This window comes from Peromyscus eremicus, chromosome 22, assembly GCF_949786415.1.
Source record: "Peromyscus eremicus chromosome 22, PerEre_H2_v1, whole genome shotgun sequence".
In the NCBI taxonomy this organism is placed as follows: domain Eukaryota; kingdom Metazoa; phylum Chordata; class Mammalia; order Rodentia; family Cricetidae; genus Peromyscus; species Peromyscus eremicus.
The window spans coordinates 4,353,040-4,367,293 of record NC_081437.1 but is presented as its reverse complement, the minus strand read 5'-3'; the positions used below and the strand labels follow the sequence as shown (position 1 = coordinate 4,367,293).

The following is a 14,254-nucleotide window of genomic DNA, read 5'->3' as shown; positions in this document are numbered from 1 at the left end:
CTTAAGCTTTTATGTCCCTCAACCATTATAAATTTGACATCTCTTTTGTGTTTCTTTTTTGAAGTTGGTAACAAAGAAAATGGTAAAACTATAGTTAGTTGTCATCAGATACTCGAGAGAATAAAATATCATCTGAGTAAACAGGACATGCAGAGCAAGCAACTTCCAAAACTATGGAAATGACAGAGACAGCTGGCTGCCTGGACATCCATAAGTGTATATAGACTGGTTTAACTTAGTAGTTTTTCTACTACTATCTAATGTCTCTCAGTAGCTTTTGTTCTTTGTTAATAAAGCTCTGTATAAGTTCCAAACGTCCTATATTATAATATTTCCCATCTTTACATGTTTATTCTTTTTATGTTACTTTACTCTCTTTAAACACACTATTTTATTATTTTTAACTATTTTTTCTATGACTATCTTTACCCATCTTCTTTTCTTTCTTCAGCACCTAAGTACATTTTTTTTTTCAAGTATACTCTACCTGTTCAGTGGTTTTTCTCATTCTGGACCTGGCTTTATGTGGGCTGTGGCTCCAGAAAAATGTTGCAAGGCCCTTCTTTCTGTGCACCTATAGGCTCCTTTTGAAGCTCTTGTTAGCACATGCGCTGACAGCTGGCTCTGCCCACCTTGGGTCCATGAGAGCGGTGTCTTAGGTCTGCAGGCACTGGCTGGGAGCTGTGTTTATCTGGCCCAGCTCTGGGAAGTTGCTGAGCTTGTGCTTCAGCCAGCGTTTCTATCTAGTCTTCCACAGAGCAGCACAGCAGCTGCTCATAGGCTCTACACATGGATATATGTGCCTCCATGTTGGATGCCAAATGGAGTCAGACTTTATGTGGAATGCCAGCTCCCAAATGACACAGAGACTTTTTATTAAGTATGAAAGCTTGGCCTTAACTGTGGCTTGTTCCGAACTCACTTCTATAACTTAAATTAACCAGTTTATATTAATCTGCCCAACGGCTTGTTACCTTCCCTCCGTACTGTAGAACCTACTTCCTCTGCTTCTTGCTAGTGAAATCCCCTGTGCCAGATTCTTTCCCTGGGTGCCTCTCTCTCCTTGGTAGTCCCACCTATGCCCTCCTGGCTAGCCATTGGCTGTTCAGCTCTTTATTAAACCAATCAGACGGTGCCTTAGGCAGGGTTGGTAAAACAGTGACACATCTTCACACAGTGTGATTAAATATCCTACAACAAAGAGTTAATTCCAAAGTCATTAAGTTGGTTTACAAAAGAGAAAGAAAAGGAACATTGACCAGTTCATTTTATAAGGCCAAAATTACTCTGACACCCAAACTAAATAAAGACCCAACAAAGAAAGAGAATTAAAGACCAATTTCCCTGATGAGCATAGGTGCAAAAATTCTCAATTAAATATTTTCAAAACAAATCCAAGAACACATCAAAAATATCATCCACCACTACCAAGTAGACTTATTTTCAGTTATTCAGGGATGGCTCAATGAATGCAAATTTATAAATGTAGTCTACCATATAAACAAATTGAAAAAAAAACCTACAAAATCACCTCATTAAATGAATAAAAGGCCTTTGACAAAATCCAACACCCTTAAAAAAAGAGTACTGAAGAGATTAGGGATACAAGAGACATAACTCAACATAACGAGAGCAAGAGCATAGCCAACATCAATTTAAATGGAGAGAAACTCAAAGCATTCCACTAAAATCAGAAACAAGAGAAGGCAGTATATACTCTCCATATCTATTGAATATGCTTCAAGTCTTAGCTAGAACAATAAAGCAACTGAGAGAATTCAAGAGGATACAAATTAGAAAGGAAAAAGTCAAAGTATCTTTAATTTCAGATGATATGATAAAATACATAAGTGACTCTAGAACCATCAGAAAACTACAACTGATAAATACTTTTAGCAAAGCATCTGGATACAAAATTAACACACAAAAGTCAGTAGAACTCCTACGAGGGAAATCAGGAAAACAATACCTTTTACAATCACCTCAAACTAGAGATACTATCTTGGAGTAACTTCAACCAGGCAAGTGAAAGACTTGTATGATAAAAAACTGTAAGACTGAAGAAAGAAACTGAAGAATTGAGAAGATGGGAAAATCTCCCATGCTCATGGATTAGTAGGATTAATAAAGTAAAAACGTGCCTATCCTATCAAAAGCTATCTACAGATTCAACACAATTGAAATTACAACACAATTCTTCATCAATTAGAAAGGACAATTTTGAGCTTCATATGGAAACACACACACACACACACACACACACACACACACACACACACACACACACACACACAAAGAAAAGCAAGAGCAATCCTGAATAATAAAAGTCCTGAGTTGGTATCACCATCCCCTATTTCAAGCTATATTACAGAGGTATCCCAATAAAAACAGCATAGTATTCGTATAAAAACAGACATATTGATCAATGGAATCAAATTGAAGACCCAGACATAAATCCACACACCTATGGACCTCTAATTTTTTTACAGTGAAGCCAGAAATATACACTTGAAAAAAACACAGCATCTTCAACAAATGCTCTTGATCAAACTGAACCAAAAAGAATCCAAATAGATCCATATGTATCACCCAGCACAAACTCAACTGCAAATGTATCAGAGACCTCAACATAAAACCAGATGCACTGAACCTGATAGAAGAGAAAGTGGGGAATAGCCCTGAACTCATTGGCACAGGAAAAGACTTTCTGAACTGAACCCCATTGCATCAGCACAGGCAATAAGATCAACAATTAAAAAAATATGATGTAAAGAAATTAAAAAGCTTCTGCATGGCAAAGGACATTATCATTCAAAGTATCAACATACAGAATGAGAAGAGATTTTTACCAACTACACCTCTGATAGAGGACTAATATCCAAAATATATGAAAAACTCAAAAGATTAGTAATCAAGATATCAAATAACCCAATTAAAATAATGGGTTACAGATCTAGTCAGAGAATTTCAAACTCATATGGCTGAGAAACACTTAAAGAAATGTTCAGCATCCTTAGCCATCAAGGAAACTCAAGTTAAACTACTTTGAGAGTTCATCGTACACCCATAAGAATGGCTAAGATTAATAAAACGTGACAGCTAGTGCTGGGAAGGATGTGGTGGCAGTGCAAATTTATACAGTCGCTATGGAAATCAATGTGGTGGTTCCTCAGGAAGATGGGAATCAAGCCACCTCAAGATCCAGCTATATCACTGTTTGGCATTGTACTGGATAGTTTTATGTCAACTTGACACAATCTAATGTCATCTGAAAGTTGGAAATGTCCATTAAGGAAATGTCTCCATAAGATAGGGCTGCAGATAAGCCTGTGGGGTCTTTTCTTAATTAGTGATTGATGGGAGACAGTCCAGCCCATTGTGGGTGGTGCCATCCTTGAGCTGGTGATCCTGCACTCTGTAAAAAAGCAGGGTGAGCAAGCTATGAGTAGCAAGCCAGTAGGCAGCACTCCTCCATGGCCTCTGCATCAGCTCCTGCCTCCAGGTTCCTGCCCTGTTTGAGTATCTGTTCTGACCCTTTAATGATGGACTCCAATGTGGAATTGTAAGCCTCTTTTTAAATCAAAATGGAATACTAATAATTTTTGCTATGTAATGATTGTGAGTGTTAATGAACTAATTTAAGTCATTATACCTATATTGTAATGCACAATATGTAGAAAAATGCCTAATATAGAGAGTCACCCACAAACTACCTTTCCAACTCACTGTTGTAGAACCTAGGTCCTCTATCAGGTGAGGATTTAACGGGTTCCACAGATGTCGAGGATGTGGGGTGAGCTCTGTTCCCTCTTCACTCAATGCCAGTACAACATTATTTTTTTTTATACTGAATCAACTTAGTGGACTTAACCTTCTCTGTAAACTTCATTTCCATAAAGCACAGGCACCATCTAATTGCGACCATTCTGTCTCTCATTTCAGCCAAGCCACCTGTGCATCTTAAAAGCCTCATTTGTTTATTTCTCCTCTAACCAGACAATGCACTCTGTCCAAATCTTCTGCCACCCTAAGCAATAAAAATAATAAATGAGAGGACTGAAGGCTCCACTCGGAGTTTTAAGATGCTCCAGCAGAGGTGACCCTGAAGAATTACGATGGTGTGTTATCAATTAGTTGACATTATCTAGAAAAATGAGGCAGAATGTTCCTCTGTTCTGCCTAGTTTTATATCTCATAATTCTAGCTAAAATTGTTCATTACAAATGCATATGGTGATATTCTGGATGGACTCATGCTCGGTCTACTCTGTCCTGGATTCTCAATGGCCACTTTAAATCTCTTGGCCACCAGTGGAGATAATGTGCTCAAGATGACAAATTACTTCAATAAAAGTTAGCGTGAGGAAAGTTAAGTCGCAGATTCCCGGGGTTGGGGATATTCAGCTGTTACTGAATGCAGGCATATTTACAAAGCCAAAAACGAAACAGACTTGAAAGTGCATAAGATGAAAGTCTGCCTTTGAGAACTATTCTATCCATGAGGCTAAATTTGACGTAAGATATTTATCACAATAATTTAATTTTAATATATGGCCTATTTAGAGGCTTTATACTTCAAAAGCTTTGCACATATATTATGTCATTCTGTATTAATTAAGAAAACTGTATAATATTATATTATGCAACATCTTTGGATTGTTACAAAATTGGGTTTATATTCTATAATAATAAATATACGTTTCTAATAACATAATGCACATGTGCATATATAGATTATTTGCAACAGATACATGTGATTTATTACTTCTGTAAAGACATGAAATTCTATCATTTAAATTTTTTTCTGGAAAAAGTAATATAAAGATAAGTGAGCAAAATATATTTTTAGGTTGCAATCATCTCTAAACTTGTAAGTTAATAGGAAGTTGTAAGTGATAAGTAGTGAGAGTTTGATGTGCTGTTCATTCACTGCCCTAATTTAAGAAAATCTTTGGCAAATCTCAAACCCAACAAATTTACATGAATATCGTCTGTTAATTAAAGTATAGGGTTAATTATGTTTTATCAGGATTTATTTTTACTTATTTATTTATTATGGGTATAGTGTGTGTGTGTGTGTGTGTGTGTGTGTGTGTGAGAGAGAGAGAGAGAGAGAGAGAGAGAGAGAGAGAGAGAGAGAGAGAGAGAGAGAGAGAGAGAGAGAGAGAATATGCATGTGGTGGTCAGAAGACAACTTTTCAGGAGGGGTCAGGAGGAATCTGTTCTATCTTTCCATCCTATTTTGAGGTCAACTGTTGCACAGCATGGTCAAGCTCCCTGCCAGTTCACCTTGTTTTCCTGCCATGTCATGGTAAGAGTGCAGGGGGACTGGGTTACAGGTGTGAGTCCTGCATCTAGTCTGAGTTTTGGGATGGGAGAGCCACCAGTCATTAGGGTAGTGTAGCAAGTGCCTTTACCTGCTGAACCTTCTCACAAGCCATGTTTTACAAGCTGCTACCTAACGTGTTTTTTTCTGGAATCTAATCTCCAACCCACAGCACATTCCTCTCTCACGTCTCAGCCCTTCAGATCTGCCATTCTTTGTCATTCACATATTTGGCCCTTCTGAAAATACTGGTCATGATTTGTGCTGCCTAGTTTTATGTCAACTTGATACAAGTTAGATGCATTTGGGAAGAAGGAATATTAATTTAGAAAAATGCTTCCACCAGATTGGACTGTGAACACACCTGTGGTATGTATTTTTGATTGATGATTGATGTGAGAGGGCTCAGCTCACTGGGGGTAGTGCCACCCCTGGGTTGGTGGTCCTGGGAGCTGTAAGGAAGCAGGCTGAGCAAGCCCAGAGGAGTAAGACTGTAAGCAGAAGTCCTTCTTGGCTTCTGCTCCAATTACTGCCTTCAGTTTCCTGCCTTGGCTTGCTTCTCTGACTTCCTTCAGTGATAGACTATGATGTAGGGCTGTAATACAAAATAGACCCTTCCCTACACAAGTTGCCTTTGGCCGTGGAGTTTTATCACAGCAACAGAAAGCAAATAAGGGATGATTAGACTGAGACCATGAATTTTTGTGTATAATATCAAGGAAGACAAAGAAGTGAATTATATCAGCAAGTATATGAGGCAATTGTTTCATTTTATATTGCACATATCAGTACCCAAATACATGGGAAAGGATAGCGTCATTACTGTGGTTTTTTTTTTAAAGAGAAATTTTTCTAAAATTAAATAACAGAAGTTGGTCTTTTTATAAGAAAGGAATATGATTCTATGTGAGTAAAGGATATACCAATAAGGTAAAGTCATTAGTTAAAAGGTTATTATTAGAAGGTTAAAAAAGGGTGGCTTCATCCCACTGAGGGCATCTTCACATTTTTCTTTAAATTATCAGCATCTATAACAATCATCTGAAACAAAGGTGCCAGTTCCTAGGCAAATGTACCCAAGGTTGATGTTGAGAGGCAAGTTCGAAGAGTCATATGCACAATTTAGAGTGTAATACAAATACATGTGTAATTTTTCTAAAGATATTGTGATCTGCTTCATCAGAGTTTCTTTATAGGCAGAAACTCTTAGCAGGTTCAGAAATATTGATCTATATAATGTCTATAAGCAAAGATAGTTACTTAACTTGTATACTTTACATAGGTCCTTATCATTAGTGAAGAAATTTTAATCATTTTATGCTCTGCCATCTCTTGACCAGGATTTACTAGTCACAATGTGATATTTAATGCCCACATATTTTTTAAGTCACAGAGTAAGGAAGTACGCTTCAGCCTCCTGAGTGCTGAGATTCCAGGCATGAGTCTCCACACCCAGCGAAGTCTTTAGGCATTTATATTGGTAGGGACAAACTCATCTCCACCAACTCATTGTTTATAATCAACAGGCAGATTCACCAATCTACTGAAGTCTCTGGTGAAAAACTGTTAAATGTAATTTATCGACATCTTCAGCTACTTTATTCAAAATCATGACAAGGCAATGCTCTGATTTTACATAAGTAGATCATGAATGCAATCCTAAAACCCCTTTATCATGCTAAGAATTTAAATTGTCAAATAAAGTACACATGGAATACTTAAAGATAAAAGAAGTTTAATAGGAATCCTGTCAGAAGAATGTCATTTTTAGGTTATAATATAAGTACACTTTACTTAGTAAAATTTCATGGATGTAGTGATAATGAATATTGTTTTTTATTAGTTGGTTCCTAAGAAACAGAATATGAGTATTTCAAAGAAAGAAGGTATCATTGAAAACTGGCAAAATGGAACAAAATGATACTCACTAAATGTTTCAAAATATACTTAATTCTTTTAGTGAGATCAACTTAAATTTGGCTTCAAATATCAATTGAAATGGAATCAGGAATGGCATCTTATTTTATTGGGCTTTCTCAAGATCTTATGATATATTATCTTCATGTCTCCATTGTAAAACTGATTAAAGTGGGAGGATTAAATTTGTAGAATAAAGCTGGGCAGTGGTGGCACACACCTTTAATCCCAGCATTCGGGAGGCAGAGGCAGGTGGATCTCTGTGAGTTCGAGGCCAGCCTGGGCTGCAGAGCAAGATCCAGGAAAGGCCAAAGCTACACAGAGAAACCCTGTCTTGAAAAACCAAAAAAAAAAAAAAATTAGTAGAATAAATAGAAAAGACTTTTAATTTATATGTCCAGGCACTATTTACAAAGACATCCAGTAAGAAATAATAATACATATCTGAAAAATATAACTATTTAGGCTATTTAAGCTCAGTCTGAAATAATGAGTTATCAATACAATTTGTTTTCTAGGAAAAAAAATAATTATGTTTTGAAAATAGAAAGAAATGTCCTGCTAGGGCCATCACACTTCTGAATTGTCTTATAGACAAAGAGTAAGTTAGTCTTGTGAAAATCTGGCCCAAGTACAACAGAATACAATACTGCTAAGAGGCAGGTAGTGGGGACTGAGTAGAAGACCCTTTTATAGAGGTCACGGACAGATCTAAGTTTCCTATATTAGCACATAGCAAGTGTTCCTGCAAATATACAGCAAGGATGAAACAAAAAGGGCAATTCACAGACACACTACAAGATCTCAATTTTTCAAATGGAGTTCAGCATTGTTGATATAATATCCATCACTTCTGTGTTCTACAGAGATTAATGGCTTCAAAAACTTCTATATGATCTGTGCTCTGCAGAGCATGCAGTCCAAATGAGTCCCAAACTCACCAAACCCCCAGAGGACCTTCTCTATAAACAAGTAAACAGCAAATTAGAACCAACTAATATTTCCCAAAGCAGCCGGAAACTGATATATAAAATTTTACAAGGCCTAACAAATGTAGGAACAATTAAAATGCCTCAAAAATTTACCCTTTCTCTCATTGTCTTAGACATCTTTGACACTTAGCTGGTAAACTTTAGGGCACTGTATTTAATATATTGTTTAATAAAATGTTTATTATGCTTTAACATCAAGAATAGCCCCAAAGTCCTAGCAAAATTGAACACTATGAAGAGAGGTATTTAACATTTTTTTAAAAAGTAGAGTTTTAGTTACTTGTTCTCAGACTTCACAGAGAACCTAAGAGGAAGTGTGGAAAACTTATACCCATCGATGCTTAACTACACCAAATACTGATATACTGCAACAAATACTCAACACATCCGTAATTATATTTTAGTGAAAATTAACAAACAAAGGGCAATGTTTTCCCACTGAAGTTTAATGTAGGTTCTAGAATCTGTTGACAACTGCTTAATCAAGTTTATGTAATTAACCAGAACATGGGACAAGTCTTTTGCTAAGATAGACTTTTTCTCCTCCAAGTCCTTAAAGATTATAATGTGCTAATTCTAATTATCTGTAATGATTTACCTAATTCACTAATTAAGTTTTTCAAGTAAAGCTTAAAAATAATCAGTGCCTGCTAATGAATGCTACTGATTCAAAAAGTTAGTGTTAGCCAAGTACCTGTGGCTTTTGGAAGAAAGCTGCTCTGGTTCCTTGTGTTAGTGTGTAGTTCTCACAGTCTTTGTCTGAATCTGTGTCACCAGAAATGGCAGACTGGGGAGTGCATGTGCACTAGGGTCAATCACAAAAGTTGGGCCCCCAGCTTTAACGGCTATACCACTGCTACATCAACGTCTTCACCCAGTGGTCTTTGTTATTTGAATGTCTATCAACACACAAGAGTCAAGCTTGGACTTAGCTATTAACTAGGGGGTGACCTACAGAAAATTAGTTGGCCTGTTCAAGGTCAAATTTGGTTGTTTCAAAAAAATCAAGAAACTGGAATAGAAGTGCTTGGAAGTTTGTTTTCTCTTCTAACTGTTATGACTGCAAATGAAGCAGACTTTCTTAATTATATCACACACAGCCCAAACTAGGTTGAACATAACCTTAAAAAAAAAAACAAAAACAAAAAACCCATCATCAAACTTTTAACACTAAATAATGAACTGTCTTAAATAATCAATATATTAATGATGATATGAGTTAAAAAATGAGTACCCAATTCATCTAAATAAATGGGTTGCATTTAAAGGCAATGATGTATGGCTTTCCTGTGACCTGAAAGATTTTTATCAGACTTAGTCAATAAACCAAGGATTAAATATCTCGCTAAAACCTGTAAGACTGGAGCAAAGTGGATAGCTAGGAAAAAGTACACAAATCATCTCCATGAGGTCTTCCTTGGAGCTATTTCTCTTTCAAGTCCTTGTGTCCCTAAAGGATTGACTTTGTCACAGCCTTCCAGACCTTCAGATGCTCCTTTCTTTAAATTCCAATAGCAATTGAACTCTACCCCAGTTTGACTTCGGTAGGTACCCAATATCCTTGTCTCTAAGGCCAGCCAATCCAACAGTCAAGAACCTTGTTTAGCACAGATTTCCAGTTCATTGCTGTCTATTGCCTCCTCAAGAAACACTGGAACATTAGGGTGCTAAATGATGTGAACAGTTAAATGAGAGAGCAAGAGGCAGCAATTGAGAAAGGAAAGAAAAGAAAAAGAAAGTATCAGAGGAGAAAAGAGAAAGAGGGAAGGGAGGGAAGTAGAGGGGGTAGGGAGAGGAAACGTAAGGGAGGGAAAGGAAGGGGAGGAGACTGAAAAATGGAACCCTCTCTTCTTTCACTGTTCACTAGTACTTGCAATGCTTTCTATACTCATCAAGCTTGTTTTTCGCTCATTCTTATTCCTTTCTCTTTAGCAAATGAGCTATTTAACAGTTTCATGAATATCTTTCACTCTCCATCTCTACTTGCTAATTACACCCAATAAGTGCATACTTGGAAAGACTCAAAGTTTGTTCACTCTTTCTTACATTACTCCCTGAAAAATAATCTATCTTTCTTGGAATCTGTTGTGTTGCTTTTTGCTTTTGAATGTGTATTCTTAGGTAAATATTACATAACCTTCATATTGTTGCATATACTATCTTGAACAAATAAAAATTGTCTTGTTGCCAAGGCATGATTCTAATATGTTCCTTGTATATAGTATACATTCTTTACACCTTTATAGATAGGCTAGATATATCTATGGAAATAAAAATTAATCTTTAGCTTTATAACGATATAAAAGGTATTTTCCACATACTATGGTAGCAAATGAAGTCAGTTTTATTTTCAAAAGTAACTAGTTTGTTGGAATAATCTTGAGTTGAGGGCAACAAAATGATGCAAGATTGTGTGGATTAACTTAAGAGGAGGAGGTCTGTTTTCAATGAGAGAGAATATTTTGCTGCATAACTGTAATTAGGAACAAATCAGAGATTAATGATGCATTATATTCTAGAGCCTTAACTGATATGCAATAAGAAACAATTTTCTCAACTTTAACTGGTTTGCAAAAATATTATTTCTGTACTTTCCTTCATGCACAGAAAATAATGGAAAAGGGGTTTAATGTTCAGAAATTTCAATATTTATTCTTAAATGTGAATTGTTGGGTTGTAAGAATATTGCCATTTCTTCCAAAAGAGCATAAAACCTACGTCTACTAATTAGTTCCTCTATGAAAGCCTTCCAGACAATTACAGGGTAATACCACTGCTCAATGCTTTAGGTGCTTTTCATTAAAGGTATAGTGTCGCTACCAGATAAATTGCTTCATATAAAAGCACTTACCACAAAGCCCTATAATGGAAGGTTAAGTGCTATCTTTAATTACTAATTTCAACCCTTATATTTTGCAGTGCAGGCACTTTAGAAGGAAGCAAATATCGTCTGTTGGTTCCATTCCTGCTTCTCTGATTATAGGATTTGGTGGTAAAAGCATTAGTCTAGCGGCTTTTCTAATGAATAATAACCTCCCTAAATTTTTAAAATAAAAAATAGCCAAACCACAAGCTGATATAAAAGACATATACTAGACCATGATATTGAACTCATATTTAAAATCACTTTGTTCTAAAAACTTTAATCTTGATCACTCACACTTTGAAATTTATATCCAGCCCCTATGGCTTTGTTGCTTATAAAGGAGCAAGAGAAAAGGATGTTTGAACTTCTCGTGTCTTTTCCCCTCATCACATCATGCTAAAGTGTACACAGAGGGGATGATTAGTGGACAATTAGATGACACAATGGTGAAGCCTCTGGGCTCTTTTTTTTTGTTTTGTTTTTTGTTTTTCGAGACAGGGTTTCTCTGTGTAGCTTTGCGCCTTTCCTGGAACTCACTTGGTAGCCCAGGCTGGCCTCGAACTCACAGAGATCCACCTGGCTCTGCCTCCCGAGTGCTGGGATTAAAGGCGTGTGCCACCACCGCCCGGCTGCCTCTGGGCTCTTTACAACATTAAGTTCTTATGTGCATCATACATTCAGAATTTTATCATGTACAGCAGTTTCTCAGGTGCTTTTATACATATAATATATATGCATTTTTTCATGAGTGCTGTAATATTTTTATATGTCAGCCATTACATGTGTCTTTCACAATAATAACTGGAACTTTGCTCACTCTTCATTTATTAATATTAATTAAAGTTCTCCTTAGTGAAAGGTCACCTAGAGCACATGCCTAGATATAATAGATAGTAACTATTATATCAACTATTAGACAATAATAGACAACTATTTCTAAATATTTGTTCCTTAATTATTATGCTTTATCAGCTTCTGATCTTTGACTATATTTCTAATGTCTTTCTTCCTTTCCCTTCCTTCCTTTCTTCCTTCCGTCCTCCCTCCCTCCGGGCCCCCCCACACTCTAATTTGAGACATGGTCTCACTATGTAGCCTTGGCTATCCTGAAACTCACTTATGTAGTACAGGGTACTCTCGATTGTTTCCAGAATACCAACTTGGTAAACCCTTACTGAATGTTTACTACTTGTCAGTATTACAATAACTTCCAGACCCACTATTTATTTTCTTGTCTTTATATTCTGTCACAAGGAAGTTATTTTTTACATTCAATTAATCAAGTATTTGTAAAACAGAACAGATTAGGACTGAACTGTGAAAATAAAGAACGATATAATTCAGCAAATGCTCAGAAAAGTGTCAAGAATGCTTCCTCTCTTCAGTATGGGTTAGTTCCAGAGAAAACTGGTGATTAATGAATAAATTATTTAATTAATAATTAATTAATCAAATTATTTAAGAAGAGAATAATTCCAACAGAGGAGTTCCTTCTACACTCATTTTTGTTACTAGTTTTATTGTGCAAAATGTAAATTGGTTTTCTTATTTATTTATACTATGTGATAAACTGTGTGGTGTACAAAAAAAGAACATTTTGCAGACTTCAACTGAGTAACACCATCGTCCCTGAGTCCTCATGAATCACTATGGTTAGATGAAAATGAAATGAACTCCCTTTACTCATCACTGCAGATCTGTGGTACAGTGTTTCTTATAACTGTGGATTTCTTGTCATCTCACTCCAGGCTGCATCTCTGCCTGCCTCCTGCTCTTCTTGCACATTTCAAGAGTCTCTGTTGTGTGCCACTGTCAAAGGAACAGCTTTATTTGCTCTCAGAAAGAGTGTTATAATAGTCCTTCCCTTGGATTTAAATTTTAACTGTTACTTTTGACAAAGCCTTTCCTTTATTCAAATGCAAAGATTCAGTAAAATGCTTTGACACATTGTCCTTTTCATGTGTGCATTTTTCTGGTGCACTGATGTTCTAGATTTTGCAAACGGTAACGTGTGGCTTCAAGTTCATCTATAAAATGCCATTTGTACATGGTAGCAAGAACAGTTTAGGACAGCATTACATTGACATGACTCTAAAGTCTAATAAATACTTTATGGTTTCTCAGAAAAACCACAATTTGAAGAATCGGACGCAAACATTGCTCTGCTTTTCCAGTCGTTTTTCACAAAATTGTTCCCACGTCCATAAACACTTGCTTACCTGCAGGGTAGCGCTCGATGACGGGCCAGCTGTCCACCTGTAATGTGGCATTACCACCACTCCTCGTGAAACGCACGACATGGTATTTCCCATCATTAATGATTGCATTGGATTCTTCAATGGCAATGTCATCTGTCCCAACATTAAACTTAACTCCAATTTTTCCTTGGTGCTGTTAGGAAGAATGGGGATAAGGTCTTATTAAAACAATTGATTATTCAACATTTGATAAAAAAAAAAAAATACAAAGCAGGCATTGTTCAAGAATATGCTTTGGACAACAGCTGCTTCCCTCAGATTTTATTTCTGAAAAATTGCATGCAATAGATTCAAGATCTTGACATTTGGGTAAATCTGAGACATCTCTTTCATGGGTAATTGATATTCTGAAAGGCACACTTGCAAGGGAGTTGAACTCCTTTTTCCTGGGGGCCGCCACTGAGAAGGTGCACAGCTGGCAGCATTAGAGCATGCACTCTAATGTTCTCCTTTTATCTAATCTTCCAATTTCACAAGAAAAACAAGACTTGAAACCCTCCCTTTTAATAATGAGTGAAATCAGAGAAATGAGATCTGTTTAGAGCCAAATGACAGATGCTCACAATACAAGACATCTCTGTAACAGGGATGGGCAGAGAAAAAGGCATTCACTAAAATGATTTTCTTAGTCATTAGTTATCAGACCATCCAGATGTTAGCAGCTTAAACCATACTCGTTGTCTTTATCTTGCAGATAATGAAACTATGACATAAAGCTGCAATATCTTATTCAAGGACACACAACTTAGTAACGACAAGCTAGGACTAAGATCTGATTCTCTCGTTTTTTAGGTTACATCTTAGCTAAAATCGAGCTAGCATAATTATCTAAAATTAACTCTCTCTCTCTCTCTCTGAATTATGCAAGGCAATATTAAAAATCATTCTAAGGGTAA

General features: G+C 36.4%; 1 protein-coding gene across 1 annotated transcript in view; it reads right to left on the bottom strand.

Moving 5' to 3' along the window:
- The window catches only part of LOC131897734 (neurexin-1-beta), a 391,182-nt gene that overhangs the window by 161,894 nt on the left and 215,034 nt on the right, over window positions 1-14,254 (bottom strand). The window contains exon 3 of the mRNA XM_059248724.1: window positions 13,320-13,491. Within this exon, the coding sequence (XP_059104707.1) occupies window positions 13,320-13,491 (172 nt within the window). The remainder of the gene's footprint in view (window positions 1-13,319; window positions 13,492-14,254) is intronic.